The sequence below is a fragment of the Neopsephotus bourkii genome, unplaced genomic scaffold (genome assembly GCF_033783945.1).
Source record: "Neopsephotus bourkii isolate Nb327-2 ecotype Australia unplaced genomic scaffold, CSIRO-AGI_Nbou_v1 NB_962, whole genome shotgun sequence".
Classification (NCBI taxonomy): Eukaryota; Metazoa; Chordata; class Aves; order Psittaciformes; family Psittacidae; genus Neopsephotus; species Neopsephotus bourkii.
Window position 1 is genome coordinate 980529 of NW_026901456.1, and position 21718 is coordinate 1002246.

Here is a 21718-nt window from a genome sequence, read left to right on the forward strand (position 1 = left end):
AGTAACTCTGCAGCACTATACAAGCCAGAAATGAAACTCTCAGATTTGAAGTGCTGGGTAACTACAGCTCTGTATGCAACATGCATGATCGTTGGAGATCTCTGAGTCTGCATACAGTCCCACTGCAGAATCTGGAGAAAGAGATGCATTCACATGGCTCAGCTTGATGGGCAGGAGACAAAACATGCTGTAAAAACTGGATGTTCAACAAAACTGCAATCTTGCAAGAGTCCAGATCTACAAGTCCTTATTTATGCTGTTGTCCAGCCTTCAGAAAAATACATGTTCTAGTAACGCTGACAAAGGCAGTAATATTTCTTAATTCCTACCAGCTATGTGAAAAGGCTGCCTTTTGTAGTCTTGTTGGACATGAAATGTAAGGATGAAGCCCCCCCCCCACCTTTTTTTCCTCTGTTTCTGGGGAAAGGAACAGGCACTGTCAAAAGATGAGTACTATCAGAGATAGGTGACGCTCATTTGCCTCATACAGACCGAGGCAAGCACCTCTGTGCACGTAAATCATGTTCAGTCCTGTCATTCTTCCCCTGCTAAATGGGGGACTTCCAGATGCAAAGAAGCAAAAGGTTCTGTTTCTCAGCTGTTTTCCGTTATTAGCTTTGACAGCCATCATCATGTCTGGATCCAATCACCACTTACGCATGATACTCACCCATGTGAGACTGAAAAAGTAATTGCCCTTCACAAATTCTCTGTTGGCTGTAACAGTAAAGAATAAACACAGCCTCATCTTGGCTACCTGAAACTAAATGTACAAGAGCTGAAGCAGACAGTCTAGGCTTACTGTTCAACATCTCTCTCGCTGCAGTGCTTTTTCTATGCTTCCAATCTGCATCAGCCAGCTATTTTCAGTTTATTTTTCTTTCCTCCTTCCACATCTACAATATCGACTGCTTGTCAATATCACATACCTTGCATTTTTCATGGCATAAGTACTGCTTCTTTAAAATACTCTTTTTTTTCTACTACTGCCCTAATTTGTTACGAAGTCCCAGTTTTCCTTGCCTGTCATAGGGCACGCAATCAGATACAAACCACATTTTGCATCTAGCAATGTCTCACCTTCCACAGAAACTTAATGACTCAAATTTCGTTCCTTTAGCAAATATATTACAGACCTCACTCCAATCTACTGCAAACTTCTTTCTCTCTTCACTACATCTTCTGCCTTGTTGCAAAATCTGGTCACTATCTAGGAGGCATCCCCCATACTCACATTGTTGTAGTTTTTCTCTATGTCCCTCCATGGAGCTGTGCAAAAGAACAGCTTTAAAAAGATGCCAAGATGAAATGCAGCTGGAGCACCAGAGCAGTAATTCTGCCTCCATGATGTCTGATCCTGCTCTAATAGAATACAGCTTGGCTTCTTTGACAAGCACACAGAGTACACCTCGCTAGGGCACTGCATGTGTTTGTCTGCATTTTTATGCCTTCTACTTACTGCAAACATTCCTAAGCACAGATCAGAAAATACTGTGCTAAAAGGAACCCCAACACAGAACTTCTGCTTTGCTCCTCTGTGCTGTGTGAGCTGGCAGGGCAGTGAGATACAAACTCATTATTTCATGTGTCAGATGTAAATTGCAGCCAATACTCTCCCAAGTGTACATGCTGCTAAGGCAGACAGCAGGGGAGTGGTACCAGTGGTTCCCAAACCAAAACCCAAGCTGATAAATTCAGCATCTGATTCATCAGCTTCAATACTCTGTGATGGAGAAAGCCATCCTTCTCAAACCACAGTGCAAACACTCTTTTCTTCAGGGAAAATGATCATTAAAATATATGGTGTGTTAAAGTAAGTGGGAGGTGATTCACATCCATGTGCATCCTCAGGGAAACCTAAAAAAAATCAATGTTATTTTTCCCATTCTTGCTGCAAACACACACAAAGTATTCAATCCAACTGGAATGAAAAAACCTCGAAATGAACATTCTGTTATTTTAATGATTTAGCTTTGATTAAAAAAGGTCAGAGTTAATACATGGAAATACACTGTAAAAACTATGAGCTATTTTTAAACTTACCTGAAGCTTATCTAATGTTTGTGTTGCTTCCTGCACATGCACTGCACATGCACACACAGGCACACACAAAATGTCAGTACACTTTGACAGAAAATATAGAGAAGGTGAGTGTGAAGGTCTTGACTAAGGAAGTGTTAAGCTTTTAGCTAACTACTTGCAAACCCCCCACCTACAGCACCAAGAAGACACCCACTACCATGCTGGGTTAGCGAGAGGCTACTGAGCATCTACTGGTGAGCAGAGGCTTTGGACAGACCGCAGCCAGAGGTTAGTGTTAGTCCAGGCCCACTCTTGCACAGCAGGAGCAGGGGAGGCACGGAGGGGCACTTACTGACGCTGCCACAGACCGCCATGCAGTACTCCTCCGAGTCAAAGTTGTTCCGGTTCCCACCGCAGCCGCCGTAAAGGAAGGGCGCGCACTTTCCTTCGGCCACGTCAAAGTACCAGCGGGAGATCATCGCGCGGCAGGGACCAGTCTTGGCTTGCTCAGAGCACACCTCTAGTCACAGGAGACCCGGAGGAACCACATTTAGCATGGAATTGGTATTGCTTTGGTTTCTTAATTAGGTACCTTTCAATGTCCACACACGCAAGCGAGGAAGGAGATGCACCAAGGAGGTGTTCTGGGGAACAGCAAAACCTTCCCGAGAAAACCACCCCAGAGACAACTCTGAACTGACTCAGATTGGTGCTAAGTCACCTTAGCTTGCCTATACTTTCATGTTTTTAGCTACTTCATCTGCACACAGTGAGGGGTGTTGCCCTGAAACAAGCTCCAGCATGGTAGCAATGGTAGAACTGTGAAGCTTCATCTGCTTCCAGGCCAGAGGGGTACAAACACTGCCTGGTCATGGGGTCTGCCTATGGCCCCAGGCAGATGCACACCCAAGCAGCACACTCGGCGCTAGAAGGGCAGTCACCCATCTGGAAGGGGAACGTCTGAAAGCACATGAAGCCGTATTTTCATTTGTTGGTTTTTAGCTACATACTCCCTCCCTGCTCAGCCTGGTAAGTTTCCTACCTTATACAAAAGAAAAAAAAAAAACAAATATTTATGAGTTATAGAGGAAAATAAATTCTCTTCAGACACCTATTTCTATACTGTCATTGCTGAAGAAACTCCCTCTTGCAAGCTGCCTTCACAGGGTTTTTAATTCACAGTTCGAGGGCTCACATACATAAAATTGCTGCCATAGCTTTAACTCATCCACTGTAGGAAATCTCATCCCCAGTAAATATATACTGGGGAAAAAATTAAAGTGGTCTGTGTCTGTGTTCATTGTGAGCTGCCACAGCCTCTGCCTATATCCTGCAACACAAGAAAACCTGAGGGAAGAACCAAACCACATGAATTAAGGGAAGACTAAGCAAATCCTGCCTGCAATTTGGAATTCAGCCAATTACACATGTAAACATATAGCCCTTTACCAATAATGTTCCAAACAGACAAAACCAGTTTTATCTTTCAATGTGCTGTATAAGTAATTTCCAGTCTACATAACGCTCGACACCAGCACGTCCCTCATTTGCTTTCATCCCATGCATTGCATCGGCAGACAAACCAGTATGTTCAACTACAGGCTTCTAAATCCCTGCATCTACTTGAGTTTTGTGGAAGGCAGATCCCTAAGGGCTGAAAAGTATGAAGAAATATCAGTGCATTAGCACTGAAAATCCCCTGCATGCTCATCACCTCTTAGATGTTGGCTACAAAGAATCACTTTTCAGAGTCTGTCCCGATACATTTCTTCACTCTTACTAGGAGCACTGCTATTTATAAATGCATTTTATGTTCAGTTGTCATGGGCAGTCAGTATATACCTATAGTTCCTTAAATAAATAATAGAGGTGTAATTTGACATGTGTTTAACGTATTCACATATTGCATCTGTAAATAATGTCAAGAATCAATTTCAGAGAGCATGCATTTGGTCTAAGAGAAACAGAACCAAGTGTATGCAACCATCAAAAATGTGCTACAAACATTGCAATTCTGGACCAAGTAATTAGGGGGGAAGCACAGCAGAGGGTGAAGGAGTACTATTTTTTTTTCTTTAAGAAAAAACATAAGAAGAATATTTACTTGTAGATGACACTAATTACAATTAGTTGAATATTCCCATATGATTAACTATACAGCACATTTAGTATACAAGTGTTTCTTCCTATTTATTTTAAATCAAATCCAGCCCTGCTGTCCTATTATACTGTCAAATCTTGACACAAAGCTAACTTTGCACAGCCTTGGAAGAGCTGCCACATGTCAATGAAAAATGAATAGTGACTCTTGACATTAAAGAGACAGGTATAATCAAGAGATTTTTGCTGACAAGAAATGTCATCTTAAAAACCACAAAGGTCTCAACAACCCAGTCTTTCTTGGCTAATACTGTGCTTGGGCTGAGCTCTACTCACACTGTAAGCGCCTTCTAGGTTTCCCCCAAAATACCAGTTCTGCTATAAAGACTAATTTATTTCATTTTAGACTGTTCAGTGTTACGTTAACAGTTCACAGATTTAATCTGAAATTTCCTATAGGTATCTCTCTCACAGAAAGAGCAGCACATTTTTTTTTTGCATGAGCAAAAGCAAAGGTAATTGTCCATCAAGTAACAGATGCCAGTGATAACACACAATTGTCTCTTTGGAAACTGCGGTAATTTATACACATGAAGATGCACTTGAACAAGTGTTTCCGGCAACAGGGTAAAAAGAGTGAGCCTGAAGCACTGCAGCCCAGTGCTGTGGCCAGGGACCTGCCTCTACCTCCCACCAGGCTGGTGGTGACAGTGCAGGGCAGTGAAGGGACTTTCTTCCCCTCCAGCTGACACAGCCAGCCTGTATGATATTGGTGAGACCTAAATGGTTATTATTTATCACAAAGAGAAATGCTCTGCTGCCATAAACAGCTTATGACCTAAACGAAGACTAAACAACAGATGGGAAAAATGCTCTGGGTCCCTGTTTCCTGACTGCTCTGTTTGATGGAAATGTTGCTGGCCCAGTCTAGGAAACTTCTCGCTGCTGTTACCCATTTCCTAGTGTCACCACCACCATCCAACACTTGTGTATGTCTGTGGACAGCCCAGAGAGGCATTCCTTCACCCTTGCTTTGGGGTGAAGGTACATTTTTAAACCAGCTTCCATGCCTGAGAACTGGTCCCATTGTTCCTGTTGGTGGGCCAGCTGCTGCTCCCATGCCTCTACATCACCTCCACATCGCCTGTCCTTACAGAAGAAAACCACTACATTAATCCTCACCTGTACCACATCATCTGAGAAGATGGGGAAATGATGTGTAGAGATGGGAAATTCAACAGGTTTTCTTGGGCTATTAAACCAAATATCATTTCCCCTTCCACTGCCACCAAGTGTAGCAACTAATGCCTATGACGGATGAGCTACAGTATTTTCAGATATTAGCAGCAGGCAGGCAGCATATACTGCTAAATAATTCATTGACAAGTTAAAAGCTGTCTTTCATACATCACTCTTGTTGCTGAGAACTGATTAAAAGATGAGTTACTTTTTACCACTGTGTAATTCAGTTTTACTTAGGGTATTTAGATACCACAAAAAATTTGCATGCAGTACAGCATTAACGGTGAGAGCTCTGCTTTGTTTAAGGAACTTGCTCACTCTTCCCCCTCCAAAGATGCATTTTTGCTTTTGGATCCATGAAACTGGATAAAATTAAAGAGGACAAGCCTTTGCCACAACCCATAGAATCATAGAATGGCTAGGGTTGGGAAGGACCTTAAGATCATCAAGTTCGAACCCCCCTGCCATGGGCAGGGACACCTCGCTCTAAACTGTATCACCCAAGGCCTCGCCCAACCTGGACTTGAACACTGCCAAGGATGGAGCATTCACAACCTCCCTGGGCAACCTATTCCAGTGCCTCACCACCCTAACAGGAAAGAATTTCCTGCTTATATCCAATCTAAACTTCCCCTGTTTAAGTTTTAACCCACTACCCCTTGTCCTATCACTACAGTCCCTAATGAAGAGTCCATCCCCAGCATCCCTATAGGCCCCCTTCAGATACTGGAAGGCTGCTACGAGGCACCATGCAGCCTTCTCTTCTCCAGGCTGAACAGCCCCAACTTTCTCAGCCTATCTTCATACAGGAGGTGCTCCAGTCCCCTGATCATTCTCGTGGCCCTCCTCTGCACTTGTTCCAACAGATCCGTGTCCTTTTTATGTTGAGGACACCAGAACTGCACACAATACTCCCAAGTGAGGTCTCACAAGAGCAGAGTAGAGGGGCAGGATCACCTCCTTCGACCTGCTGGTCACACTCCTTTTGATGCAGCCCAGGATACAGTTGGCTTTCTGGGCTGCAAGCGCACACTGCTGGCTCATGTTCATTTTCTCATTGACCAACACACCCAAGTCCTTCTCCTCCGCAGGGCTGCTCTGAATCTCTTCTGTGCCCAGCCTGTAGCTGTGTCCGGGATTGCCCCGACCCAGGTGTAGGATGTTAAGTAGTCTAAATTCTGTTTTCAGACACAGTTTTAAAACTGTCCTTCTTAAATACTAAAATTTCCCTCATCTTCTCTGTGCCACAAACCAAAGATTACAGTTGTTGATATCTTCCTACTCTGAAATGCCAGATATGCCAAATTATTTCTGAGATACCAGGAAAGTATAATTCAACTTTCCTCATTCCAAGCTTCTTGTACTTACACCAGCCTTTGATGCAAAAAGGAGTTGTTTCTAACCAAGCAGGTAGGTCATTCCCCGAATGACAGTGCTGTTTGCAAAGCTTTCTGATTTACTTTTAAATTAACAGTTAAAATGATATACTGAAAACTAATCAGTTACACTAAACATCGGTACTGGCTGTGTTATTTTTTCTTTGAAAAGCGCAGTCTTCGGCACTCCAGGAAACACAGAGTCTTAAAGCATGTGGACATTGATTTACGGTGCCTATACACAAAGTACTTCCATAAACACTCATTTACCAAATGCTGTAAGTAGACCTAATTAGAATTTATGTGCAAACACTTTAGATACTTTTGATGATCAATTTTTACAAAGGAAAACATAAAATATGGTTCTGAATGGCATTTTAGAGGTTTTCATTACCATATAAATTGTTTGGGTTGATTTTTTTTCTTTTTTACTGTTCCCTGAAGAAAACCAATTTTAAATCAAAGTGAAATTATAATAGCTTTATTTCAAAATCTCAGCTCCATGCTCTTTTCCCTTCATGAGACTAACACTCTGTGAACATCAACATTTTCAACTGAGGAATCTGGAATAAAATTTAAACTTCTAATGGGGGGAAAGAGAGGTGGGGGGAATTAAAGCTACATTTACATACTTCTATCACTGTTAAGCATCAGGGTTGTTCAGTATTTTCTTCAGGATTTGAATTTATTTACATGATGATGAGAACTAAGCTCATTTAAATACTGGCACAATTAGTTCCAAACCTTAAACCTTAAATTAAATTTGAAGAGATTTAAGGAAAAAAGGACAAACAGCACTACCAGATCTGGCCTGTCTTGGAAGTTGGGTCCTATGTTGAATTTATACCTCTGAAAATCCTCTTTACCTTAACGCTACAGTAGAAAGATACCATCATGCGGACTTATAAATATTACAAATTCTTTAATTTAGCCACAGTAATTATATATAATACTACAACCACAGTAATTCTGGCTTCCATGTCTTCAGGAACTGAGAGCTATAGTTTGGGGATATTAATACACATGTATCTGCATTAGTCTCCATTTTCTAACTAGCTGAGAAAAATGAGACATCAGTAAATGCACTGCTTTAATTTTAGTTATACTGTTCATGTTCCAAAAAGGCACAATACTGTTTTCCTCAATGAATTAATCAAAAGGAAATATTTAAAGATAATTGCACTGAAACAAAGCTTCCTCATTCTGAATATACGGTTAGAAGAGGCAGCCAAATTTTAGTTTCAGTATTCAAAGACAAAAGCTAATTTCAGAAGGGGTTTCTGGAATTAGGAGAAGACAGCTGTGAAGCTGGCCTATGCTGTAGGAATAAAGTTGGTGCACAAGCTACACAACTGGTAAAATACTTTCTACACAGAAAGTTAAAAAAGCAAAATGATAACTTTTAAATGCAACCCTGAAGAACAGCTCTTCCAAAACTGTTAAATACCCTAACATTGTAATTTCCATTCTGTGCAATTAAGATTCAGTTTCTCTGTCTAATGTTTATTCTTCATCTACTGGAAGGGGATATTTGAAATAAATAAAAAAAAAATAAAATTAATTGTACACTTGTCTAGAATACAAAGCCTTCTAATTTTGAAGTGGAACAAATACATGAAAATACATTTTCTATTGACTTGTGCACAACACAACTACATTTTAAATGAAGGTGCCATGTAGTTATTGCTGATAGCTAGAACCCCAGCTTGATTTTAAATATAGGCCAATAAAATGTCATGAATTTATGTGTATTTTACAAAAGATATCATTCTTACATATGATTATGCTAACATGGCAAGACAGTGAATATGACGATTAGCCCAAAAGTGCATTCCAGTCTTTTTTACACAGGAAACCAATACATTCAATATAGTAAAATGGTATTTTCTCTAGGGATACGATTCTTGGGGGATCTCTTCTGGCAGGATATATTTCAAATGAAACCACTCTCCAACCTTATGTAAAACATCACTATTACTGTGTTTAGTACTTCAATTCTTTGCCCTTGACCCAAAATAGTAGTACTACATTGCTGTCCATCAAGAAGATTACTAGATCATAAAAAGAAATTCTTCCAATAGCAATATATCTTGAAGTATTATATTAGGGTGGAACAGTGGAGCCTTAAATTATAATGCCTAATTAAAAGCTATCAGTTACTTTAATGCAAATGCATTAGGTTAACTTTATCAGCTCTTGTCCATATGTTACAGTAGATTATCATTCTTAATGAAGATTTCCTAACAAAAACACAGTAGAGTTATCATAGTGTGTATTAGCCAAATAACAACCTACCAATGTCTTCATAATATGGAATACAATCACAAATTATCACTTTCCAACTACAGAATACTCCATAGCTCTGAAGCAAATGAAGAACAAGAAGGAACTACTACTTTAAAAGGAAGATAATAACCTTTCAAACAAGAAAGTGGGGCAAAGCTATGGAGGTGAAAAAAGCCAAATCAATCCAGCATATGTTACTAATATTATCCCCAAATTTACAGTTAATAGGTCTAGTAATCAGGGTTAACCTCCCTTGCTTTAGAATACATGGTCACTGTCACTAAACAGACTTAAAGTCTTTTAGACCTAAAAGTCTTCAGCTAAAAAACTCCATGCGAGATCAATAAAGCTAAGAGCTACCATACAAACATCAGGCTGCTTTTCTCTTGCTAGGAATCTAGCATATGGTCTGTTGCTTGCAACTCCAGATTATAAACAGTTAAAATGTCACATCAAGCAGCACTGCTTAAATTTTTGCTTAACTGTTTAAAGAATTAGAATTAGAGAAAGCAAAACCAACTGCTATAGAACAACACTATATGCTATATGAGGCAGGTCAGGCTCATGCTGCTGAATCCCCTTGCACCTGCTGACAGGTATGCAAAGAAGCTGCCAATTGTTTTCTGCCAGGCTGCTGCGCTGACCCCGCTGCTCTCCTTTAAATAAGACCTGATTGACTGCTGTGTTGACAGGAAGCACTAAGCTGAAATCACTTTTTCTTTATTGTACGCCAGGAGAGACTGATTTTTCTTGTCATCTACTGTGCTGAAAGAGAGTAGAAACAACATCACAAACAATTGCAGACAATGGAAGAGCAGTGCTCCTGCTTGCTTTGGTCATGTGCTAGAACCACCACCTGGAGCCTGGATGCTTCAGGAGCAGCTCTGCAACACCCGTGATACTGCAGCAGTGACGGCAGGCATCAAACCGCTCCCTTGCTTAAATCCTGGCCAGCAGAGAGTCACTTCCCTTGCTCCACATGGAGATAAAAGTTAAGAGGCACGGTTTTCCTGCAGGGCTTCATAAATGAGCCACAATTAGTGGCACAATTTCACAGATTAGGTGATAACATCTCTCAGCAACCAAGGTGAAAATGTACATTTGACATTAATTCCACTGTCTGGATCCCTGGATCCACAATTGGCTGGATTTAACCTCTGATGCCCAGCAGGAGCATATCTGAAAGTTTAAACTCCATATGAAACAGAAAGTAAAGATGGTCTCTCACAAAAGGTAGGAAAGTGCATACTGACAAATACTGTCCTATGGAAAACATATTAACATTTTTGATAAACACTACAGCTCATAGAAATATGGTTGCTGAAGAAACTATCTTCCTGCCAATGACCTCTCTCATTCTCTAGGCAAGACGAACTTCCTTTTCACTGAAAATAAGTTTGCATGTTGTTCTACTACTGCTATTTTAATCACAATTCATTAAAACATGCAAGGAAATAAAACTGCCTAACAAATTGATTCTTCAATAGCTCAAGTGTCTTTAAAGCATAACATTGCATTTATGTTTTCCAATCATTTATGGTTGAGGGCAATCGTTCCGATCTGGGGGCAAAAGCGCTCAGTACAGCCCACAACTGGATACTAATTTATGGGTTGGTTTAGAAAACTCCCTCCTTGTTGATTTCATATATGAAAAACAACTCCTCTCAAAGTGGGCAAACCCAGTGTCTGAGCTCTTTAATGCTAATGACAATGTTAGTCACAGCTTCATAAAGCATATATAAAACTGGCTGTAAAGCGTCTGCGAAGAGCATCCCAGACTACTAATGCTTGGGAAAAGTACCCTGAATGGAGCTCATGTCCACGAGAATGAAGGTCCAACATGGAAACCCACCTGAAAAGGCTTTCAAGTTGTCTCCATAGTATGGACCACTTCTTAGTATGTGTATCACCTACAAGGTACCTCTGTCTCTTTCATTTGTACTGACTGTGACAAACTTTTCTGTGTGCAACAGCATGACAATGGCAGATGCTCACCACAGAAGTTCCTATGCTGGATCTGCTGGCAGCATCAGGAGGATGGGACCCTGCAGGAAGCTTTCTCTCAAGTGCAGCAAGGGAAGCAAAAGCAAGGGCCAAGGCTCTATGTTATTTGGACACTTTTACATTTACAAATAAACAAACATTTCCTAATAGTGCAACTCTGTCAGACATCAATTACATACTCAGGGACAGCCTCTGCAAACCCGCTCTCCAGGAGAGCTTGAGGTCAGAAAGCCCAAAGGGCTGTGACCCAACTGCACCAAAAACTTGTGCTGGTAACAGGCTGCCCTCACCTCACTTGCAGCAACACATATTCCATTCAGTCACGCAAGGTCGGAAATAACATGGGAAATTTTAGACTTGGGAAAAACAGTGCAATAGCATTTCATTATCAGCTAGCAAGTGTATATGTTTCTAAAGGATTTTTAAAGGGTGGCTTCAATACTTGCCTCATCTCTTTTGTATTTTACATTCCTATTATTACACACTACTTTCCTGAAGGCTAAACATCTTAACCTGTTTGAAACGTCAACCTCAGTAAAGAACACGTACTACCTAATTCGTTCTCATTTCCACTCATCCAAAATCCCATTAACGTCAAGTGTACTTCTTTTTTTTCCTCCCCTCTCAATATGCAGCGAGAACAGGGCGTTTTATCCCCAGGTGGTGAAAGCTCACATATGGAAATATATTTAATTGGTTTAAAGATTTAAACATAATCTCCTCCCGCCCCCTCCTCTCTGAAATGGCTCTCCAACAACTGAGCAAAGCACTCAATACTGTTATATAAGGCAGAAACGCACAAGACTACATTACCACCCTTAGAAAGAAACAGTTGCAACTGATTTTAGCAAAGCATCAGGGCTTTTGATTAGCAAGCTTATCTGCAAGGAGACTTGAACAGAAGAAACTAAAGGACATAATGCTGCTTTGTCCAAAGCACTCCTATGGCACCCCACTGTCCCCAGTATGTGTGATGAATTGTAGCCATCAGTCCTCTGCTCCATACCTGTTCTACCATATACTGGCACCAGGATTCAAGAGAAGAGGACACTGCCACCCATAAAATGGGGGACCCTTCTGGCACTTCAGTCCCAAGCATCCCTAGAGGCAAGGGATGCAAAAGCAAAGGGAGAGGAAAGGAGCCAGGCCAGACGTTTTCTGCCTCCTTTCATGACTGACCCAATCACTGTCATTCTTCCTCTCCCGCCTGCATACCCCAGCTCCTTTCTTTTCAACTGTAGCCTTTCATCTCATTTTCTGCCATTATTTCCAGCACTGATTGGTAGAAAAATTGGCATATATCTTACAGAGACTTATATCATATCAAATTGTAGTTACTAAAATTGAAACATAAGGATAATTCATTCAAATATGTAACATAGAAGAAATGTGGCATTTAAAAATATTATGTTGCTACATTGTTTATGGACTACAGCAAAATTCAAAATTTAAAATGCAGTTAATTACAAAATATAATGAAAAACAATTTTAGAAATAAAGAGTTCTCTCTCACTTCACATTTTCCTTTTTTTTGGCAACGCATTCCTATTTCCTCCTCCCCCACCCACTATAGCTCACTAGTTAGGTTCACGTTTCTGCATAATTATTTCTAAATTCCTGCAAATTTACTGCATTACTAGTTCATGGAGAAAGACTGGAAACAAGTATGTAAAAGAAATCACACAAAATGACTTACCACTGCTGTTCACATAAGAGACCAAATCAGCTAGTGCTACTTCCTGCTTTGAGCTGACACTCCCCATCCTTCTGCAACCCATGCACATGATAACCCACACACATATTTTCCCTGTGTTGTTTGTTACATATGGCAGTCAAATTTTATTTAATGTTATTTTAAAACAAAAACAACAACTCTCCTGCTTCCGTCCACATCACACACAACAGCCACACTTCATACACAGACTCCTCTAAAGAATACCTGTAATGGGAAAGGGGAGGGGATTCAATGTGCAAATTACAGAAGACAAAGCGTAATAACAATGCTGCAACTTAGGATATTTTGCTGTTTGGAACATTTTTTGTCATAAAGGGCAAACATGCAAAGCAGCAGGATCAGTTTTCCAGTCCCAAGCAAAATGCCCACGAATTTACCTCTGACAACCTCTTCCACAGACTCTGTAGTTGTGGTGGTAGTTGTTGCAATACTGGTAGTTCTTTCAGTTGCCTCCTCATACTCTTCCTCTGTCTCTTCTTCAATTTCATCCCCATCATCATCGTCATCATCAGCATCTTCATCTTCCACAACAGTTAGCTCTTCATCTTCCTCTGCTCCTTGTTCTTCTGCTACCTTATCATCACTAAATGATGAAAAAGATAATGATGTGTCAGCAACAAAATTATTTCAACATTTTGTTCAGAAACTCTGCAAGAACAAGAAGTTACCTGTATGTCTATCCTCCTTCTCTTTAAATAAAAAAGAAAGAATCAGGGACTCTGGAATATCCCAACAAGTAGGAAATCACAAATGCTAAAAATCCCCCAAAAGGCATCATAAGCAATGCAGTGAGAAAATTAGGAAGACGGCAGACTGAAGCTCCTCCTTTTGCACAGGGATAGGAAAAGAATCCCCATGAGCAACACTGTATTTTGACAGCTAAATAACACTCCAGCTTCTTTCACTTGTTTTGAAAGATGCTCACATTAGCTCAAAATGCACAGCGAAACGAGAGCTCCTCAGGACTCTCAAACAGGAGCCATCTTATGCAGAGGCTCACTGTGGACTACTCTGTATACCTTTCATGGATGACTACCAAGTGTTGAAACAACCTGAAATTGTCCACACTGACTGCTGAGTTTTTGTTCTGTTCTTAAAAGTGTTATGTGTGAATGGAAAAGCATACAGGACACACTATGCAATTCCTACACGCAAAGAACTGGCATGGCACACAGAGCTGTCTGTTTTCACAAAGGACAGGACAGAGACAGTGGGTGTGTGATGCAACTGATACTTAGCTGACTGTTGATATTTTTCATCTTTGAGGTTTTGTCTCCAGCACGAGCAGCTCAGCTCAGATTTCTGCGCTCCCAACACCACATTGATACGTAGGGCCTCCATAAAAAGACCCATGGTACTGACTTGCAATACGATGGCAACACATGCACCACTACAAGGAAACCCCAACCTACTGGGCTAAATGCTATTATCCATCACAGTGCTTCAAATTCATATATTCGCCTAAAGTCCTCAGGACTTTAACTATTCTTGGATGAGAGGAGGAATACTGAAGTTGACTAAGTTTTTATGTTTCTTATAAAGTATTTCACCTTTTTATGAGTATGAAATAAACACTATATGTACACCATCACCTCTCAACTGCAAGAATGAGGTGGATTTGCAACATCCAGTAGCTATTTCTGATCACCAGGCTTCCAGTCTTGGCTAATTAGACAACTAAACTAGGCATATGGAGTGTAAGATATTCAGATTTTGATCACGAGCATCACAGACTATATGCCTTTCAACATTAAAGAAAGCTGCTCTCTGCATTTCTCTCACAAACACAGCATGCTTTAAGAAAAAGCACAATTATTTTTCCTCTTCCTTTCACATGAATGATCACTCTCAGATATTGGCCAAGCTCATAAAAGTTAAAAAAGGACAACAAAAACAACATAATGAAGCAAACAAAGGAAAGTCAATTAGTCACATGGAAAGCCACTTCAAAAGTAATTAGTATGCGTGCATCAAATATCCATCTGTTTTTAGCTACACAAAAGCAATCAACTCGGCTATGTCAGTCCACAGTGTTTTGCTGAGAAATTCTCAGCATCAAGGCTAAGATTTAATTTTTTCCTTTCCCCTTTTTCACTTTTTTGGAGGGGAGTGCCATGGTGAAAGGGGCAGGATGAAAGATGACAAATTTCTGTGTGCACTGGCTGGCTGTGCCTGCCATTGTAGCAGTCCCTGGTTTCCTCTCCAGTAACTTACCAGAAGTAAATGCTTAAAGGACAGCTCTCACCTGCATCTTCTTTATGACTTCCTGCTTGCTGAAGAGCTAGATATCTGAGAACTTAAAATGCCCCAGAAATGATGGAATACTACAGCAGTTTATGGGATCAGGCTCCTGAAAATATTCTAAAAAGCCAGCACAAAAATGTACTAGAATATTTTCTACTATTTTGATCACTCCTAGAAAAACTATTTCTGCTAGCAACATATTCTGCAAGACTCCAACACAAGGGTAGTAGCTTAAAAAAAACTTCTTAAAAAAAAGGAACAATGAAAACAAAAGTGGTTTTGCCTTAGATTTAGGTACCTAAATGGAAGTGAAAGACTTGCTATATACTTAGAGAATTAAGATGTCTGAAATTAGGCTTTAGAAGGTCATTTCCCTATTTAACAGGGTTTTTTTTAGAATCTCATTGTACAGAAGTGTGAAGCTATACTCAGGTTCTAAAGAAGCACTTCATGCTTTCTCTAAAATGAATATTTTTTTCAGCTGTCTACTTTATTTTTATTTATACAAAGATGAGTTAGTCTCTTCCCCTACTAGTAGTGTCTTCCAAAGAGAAGGGGACAGGGAGATGACGTGCTTTATGCTCTTAACAAGTTTCTTCTTGAATACCAGACTAGCATTATTCTGATGGTTTAATCATGCTCAGCTACACTGCACAGTGTAACAGACCAAACAGCATGAATACGCAAGTCAGGGACGTACCCTAGCAAGGCCTGACAGTAACAACAAAAACAACTTTACATTAGATACCAAGGCCATCCACTAAGTCACGCACTCCTAAGTCAATCACAGCAACCATGCTCTGCAGTGCAAACAGAAGATGACCACATCTTCTCAAGAGGCCATGCTTATGGCAGGCATGAGAAAACCAACGATGCCAAGTCCCTTTACTGCACTCCTCAGGGGCCCAAAGGCCATAGGGAAGGAGCAGGTCTCCCAGCATTTGTCTGTAATCAAAGGACTTTGAGCCTCAAGCTTGATACAGGTTTAGTATAAACAATACTACATACTGATGTACCTCTGTTGCAAACAAAGACAGCAGGTAAACGTCATACTTTTAGTGTTAGCAAAGGTACTACGTCTTGTAAGAAACATGAAAAAATATGCTTGCTTTTGCTTCCTTGGATTTAACCACTGTTACCATCCCAGCTCATCTTCACAGAGCACACATGAGAGGGATGACAGAGAGGGAATGAACTTATACTGCAAGATCCCGAATAAAGCATCAACTTTTCAAATGGGGACAAAACTCTTCCCTGATGCACAGTCTGCAGGACTGCTTCTCCCTGTCATGCTAAATGCTCAGGTACCATTCACATTACTCAATTTGCACCACCAGAGTGTTGTTTTCCAGACAACATAGCTAACTTCAGCACACCTTTCACCTTGCTAACCAGTTTAAATCCACCATTTCAAACAAACACTTACTACCAAATGAATGTGGATACTGACATTTCCCTTAGGAGTCTGGGAGTTTTATTTAATACATGTATCAGGTGTGTTTATTTCCTTGTATTATTATTACATTCTACCTTCTTCAGTAAACAAGTATGACTCAGTTCGGTTTCTCTTGGAACCATGACACCTTGACAGCTTTTTCTATATATTCCCTTGACACTGTCCCAGCCAGGGTTTTATTAGCACCACAGACTGCAGTGTCTCGTTCACAAGAAACTGTTGACATTTTGCCTTCGCATAGTGATGCCAGTGACAGGATTGTTCAAAGGCTGCTCAAAAAAATACCTGATAAGCTGACAAGTAAAAGCTGTATTATCACCATCTGAAATTGCCAATTAGTCATTTGCTGAGGTGAGCAGCTCCAGAGAGGAGCCTTCAACCCCGGAGTGAGGGGAAACCCCACGTCCAGGAGCCTCAGTTCTGAGGGGTGAGAGCCACCGAGTGAGCCTCAAGCCCTTGCCAGGCCTTGTCCAGGAGCCAGCAGCTCTACTGAGGCGAGCAGGGACTCACAGGGTGCCCAGAGAAGCTGTGGCTGCTCCATCCCTGGCAGTGTTCAAGTCCAGGTTGGACACAGGGGCTTGGAGCAATCTGCTCTAGTGGAAGGTGTCCCTGCCCGTGAGCTTTAAGGTCCCTTTCAGTCCAAACCATTTTATGATTCTACATCTGATGCCACAGACACCCCGCGGTTTCAGGCAGCCTTAAGAAGTCACTGATTCCATTGACTCCAACAGAAAAAAAAAAAGACCACTCCAGTGGGTGTATTTCTGGTTTTAAAACACGTAAAACTGTACAGCTCCTGCTAATATGCACCTAAGTGCATAGTTACAAGCACTGTTTAAACTATGGATCTGTAGTGTGTATCTAAAAACTTCCTTTTCATAATCATTCATAGTCACTTCAGTGAGAGCTGACAGCAATTTATTCCCTTCACTCAGAAGCATGCATCGTTCTGCTACTTTGTGAAGGTAAAGGTGAAGGAGAGGTAAAGAAAAGCAAACTGTACTACCTCTTGCTGTTCAAGAAGTAAGAAAACATTAGTAAATTAAAGTTTCCCTTCTGCATTCCAATAACCTGGAACAGAGACGGGCAGGACGCAAATGATAAGAATGATGAGTCTTCTTTCTAATGTTGTTTCAGAACTCATAGAGCCACAGCATAAGCTACATTTTAAGAAGAGGCTTTTGTCTTCAGCTATTAACGTCAGACAAAAACATGGCAACTCTTCCAATTTAGGGTAAAAAATAACTATGGACTGATTACTTTTATTGGGAAGCAGATCACATTTTTCTGCACTAAATGCTCATCCATTTGGATGGATTTAAACTGTGATTTTGCCAAGTAACAAGCAAAAACATATACCCTATCGGTGGTTGAAAAAGGTGCTCCAGACAGATGTTTTAATATCTGGAAAGATTAGCATCCCCTACACTTTGCAACTGTATTTTATCACAAATAGATTCCATCTGGACTGTGTTTTTTACCAACCACCAAGCCTGAACAAATAGCTGGGGGAAAGCTAATTCCAAGAGAGGAACCAAATCAACAGTAGCAACAAGCTGCTGCCTGCCTACAGAGAGCAAAGCCACATACGGTGGCTCTGGACAGCTACACTGTAGAAGCAATTGCTGCACATTAAGTTGCAGCCTGAGCTCTTTCACCCTAACAAGTTGAACTGATGGTAATTCATACATCCATAACCTTTACTACTGCACGTGCCATCATCCCAGTTTCCAATCTCTTGTGCTTCAGGTTCCCAAAGGCACAAAAACCCCACCCCTCAACAGCATCTCAAAATGAACTCCAGGAAACCTGTGATGGGACTGGATTGCCAAGTATTCAGCCTGGGTCTAGCTTTGCTTCCAGAAGATGAGTAATGATGAGAACATATATATATATTATTTCCCATTTATAGTAAAGCTCCAGAGCACAAAGTTCTTTAACTGTGGGACTGGAAATGGGCAGACCCAACTGTGAACCTCTATATGCCGTAAGAGCCAATGCCTTAAAGAAAAAACCAAAACCACAAAGCAAAATACAAGTGCAGGACACACGCTTGGAATTCAAACAAGAAGATTAATGCATTTGAGATGGCCTCATTACCAGGCTTTTGATTAAGGGTAAATCAGAAAGCTAACAGGCAAGTAACCAAATTCTCCCTCAACAACTCTGCACATCGGAGGCCTGGTTATTTTCCACCTAACATTTTTTCCAAACCTTGCATGCTAGAAAAAGTTCTGACCAAAGGATGAGATTTCTCCAGATCCTGGTCTGATCCCAGCACCACACTCCTTTGAATGATGGCCGTAACTAAACATATGAGTCAACACAGGAACTACTTAAAGCTAAAACCTAAGCCAACAGTGCACTTTGGCACATGAGCACTCACCTCACTGTACCTTCTGTTATTTAACTTTGGCACAGCAGCCCTCTTCAAGACAAAGCTGAGTATACTAGCTAAGTGAAACTGAGTAATGTAAACAAGAACTAACAAAGTAATTTTGCATGGCATAGAAAGAGGAAAGGAAGTCAAAATAAAGTTGACTTGGTTTTGTGAGATTAGGCACAGAGCCAGGAAAGAAAAGTGGTGTGCCAGACCTCCAGTCTATGTAACTGATCTTTTAAATGGCCTATTGGCATCAAAGTCTGGAAGACTACAGTGATCTACAGAACTGGAAAAGTCTGACCCACAAGATACTTCAGCTGTTTCTGGTCTGTGTGTTAAGCAACTACAAAAGCACAAATTGCTTAAGAACTGCCTTGGTTATTTTTCTTAGGGCTAGATTATACTAGGTTAGTAAATCAGGTATCTCACAACACAAAATAATGTGATATTCAGACATACATAAACAGCTCCTAAGAGACAGTTAAACCTTTAAGAACTCATACAGTCACCCTCCATTGCACGGCTAGTCAGGACAAGCAATTCATGAGGCCTAGTATTTTTCATACATTCATTTTATCACTTCTAATCATTTTCCTATTTCTTTTCCTTCTCTGGGGAGGTTGAAAATATGTTTATTTTCACATTTCCTAACAGAAAAAGCAAATAAGCTATTTCAAAAAGCGCTACATAGGCTGCTTTTCAGTTCTTAGACCTTATCAAGCAACTGAATTATGTGTTTCGGACTACCTCTCTGCTTTTACAGTATTTAACCTTTTATACAGAAAAAATACAAAAAATGTGCCTGGTTTCATTAACGTTGACAGAAAACAAGAAAAGTCACACTAAAAATCTTTCAATTCGATTTTTAAATAGAACATTTAGAAAAACCCAAATATGCGTTCCTTATACTACTGCCTCTGACAGTACAGTTATTTTTAGTCCCCACACTTAAACAAGAAGGTATACTTTATACTGTCAGAAACTTCTTTCTACAGCTAACCTGCTCAAAAAGATGAGCGTACAAGGTGGTGTGTAACACATGATCTCATGTTTCACACAAGGTACCTGTTGCCTGATATGCAGGAATGCTTTTTCAAAACTGACCTAGTTTTGTCTCGGAAACAAAGCCCTTGCTGATGCCACTGCTCTGACAGTTTTCTGTGGAAGATGGAGGATGTCATTTTTAGAGAAGGATGGAGTAATAATGTATTTAACCCATGTTCTTTTTCACTTCGATTATTTTTGCTGAAGATAAAAACTCTGAAAGTAAACACACCTGCAAATACATAAAATCACGCTCTGTGAACCTGGTGACAATGAATAAATATTAAATTCAAAATCCCAACATCAGACATGCATTAAGACTGAATGTGACGGAAGAGGGCGGAGTAAAGGTCACTTCTGAAGCCCTATTTCAACCAGCTCAAGAATCGCCAGAAAAAGCTCTATCTGTTACAACATGTTTGTTTCCACAAAACTTCTACTCTGTTTGGAATGGAGTATTCAGTGCCTCTTTGTCCAGCCTGCTATCCTACAGCTCATCTGAGGGAGCCAGTGTGAACTCCGTACCAAACCAAGTACTTGCCCTGTTTGTGGAATTCATCATCTTGGTATGCTCACACAACGATGACTGGGCAAAACTGGAATAACAACTTTGTTTTGCAATTGGGAAAGCAAACAAAAGACGTACCAGAAGCATGTAGTAACTCTGGGTGTTCAGGACACTGAATAACATTTTTCAGAGAATGTGCCATCTTCAACTTTTTAAATACAGCTGCCAGCAGCTGTTAAGAGGCCAGGACTTCTACAGAGCAGATTATGTCCACTCATGCAGCCATAAGAGGCATCTTTTGTCCCAAGTGTTTTATGGCAGCCACAGCATGCTAAGCCTAGTAGAAGACTTTCACGGCAGAAGCAAGCATAGATCCAGCTCTCCAGGTCAACATTTTACTGTTTTAACCTTTTCTTATTCACTTAGGTCACAAATGAGTGTTATTCTCTTTCATCAGCAGTGATCAAAATAGAGATCCCATGTGAAGAAATGGCTTGTACAACCAAAGCCAAAATACTTGCATTCAAGAGCTGAAACCTTTTCTATCAGGAAAAGAAAAAACTCAACAAACCTATATGGTTTTGCTGTTCCATGTATTCAAAGTGTGCAGCCCTAGTTAGAAGGCAGAGGAAAAAAACCTACTTATTACAGAAAATGCCTTTTTATGTTGTTTTGTTTTTTTTTTTACTACACTATGCTGTTAATAGCACAGCCTCACAAGAGGTGGAATAATTTAGATTTCCACAAAACACCCCAATGCTGAGCTCTTATATCTAGTACAGAACATGAATATCACTGAAATGTCAAACAGCATCAGGAACTGCTGGTTAACTTCATGAAGGGATACCCAGAATGCATCCACCAGTGCACAGTCATGCTGATGTGACAGTATGTGTTGAAAAACCCAGCTGTAAATTTCTCACTCAACTTTTTTTTTCCATGCCTTATAAGTAGTATAGTGCTTGAAATGGGCTGGTATATACCATGCCCATTGCAAGGGGGGTTGGAACTTGATGATCTTAAGGTCCTTTCCAACCCTAACTATTCTATGATTCTATGATGTCGCAAGAACTTAGAACATCTCGCAGACAGATCTGAAGGGTTTCTTGAGTTGATTACTATACAAACCTTTCTCTCCTGTATTTCAGTCAGCACAAATCACTGCAAGCAACAACTTAAAATTTTTGCTTATAAAATTTTTGCCTATTACTTAAGGAAAACACAGCAGCTGATGGCTCTTTTGTGAGGTCAAAAAAAAGGGAACCCTTCTCTGTGAGTTAACCTTCTACTAAATGTTCAAGTTTGATGCCACTAACCT

The 21718-nt window shown here is 40.5% G+C and overlaps 1 protein-coding gene across 5 annotated transcripts in view; it reads right to left on the reverse strand.

Annotated features, from left to right (window-relative positions):
* Nucleotides 1–21718, reverse strand: part of APP (amyloid beta precursor protein) — a 207962-nt gene that overhangs the window by 80856 nt on the left and 105388 nt on the right. For 3 of the 5 annotated variants that reach the window (XM_061358980.1, XM_061358978.1, XM_061358977.1), the window contains exons 6-7: nucleotides 13143–13348; nucleotides 2375–2542 (exon numbers count right to left, since the gene is read on the reverse strand). In XM_061358980.1, the coding sequence (XP_061214964.1) occupies nucleotides 2375–2542; nucleotides 13143–13348 (374 nt within the window). The remainder of the gene's footprint in view (nucleotides 1–2374; nucleotides 2543–13142; nucleotides 13349–21718) is intronic. The other 2 variants (XM_061358982.1, XM_061358981.1) reach the window with 1 other exon arrangement.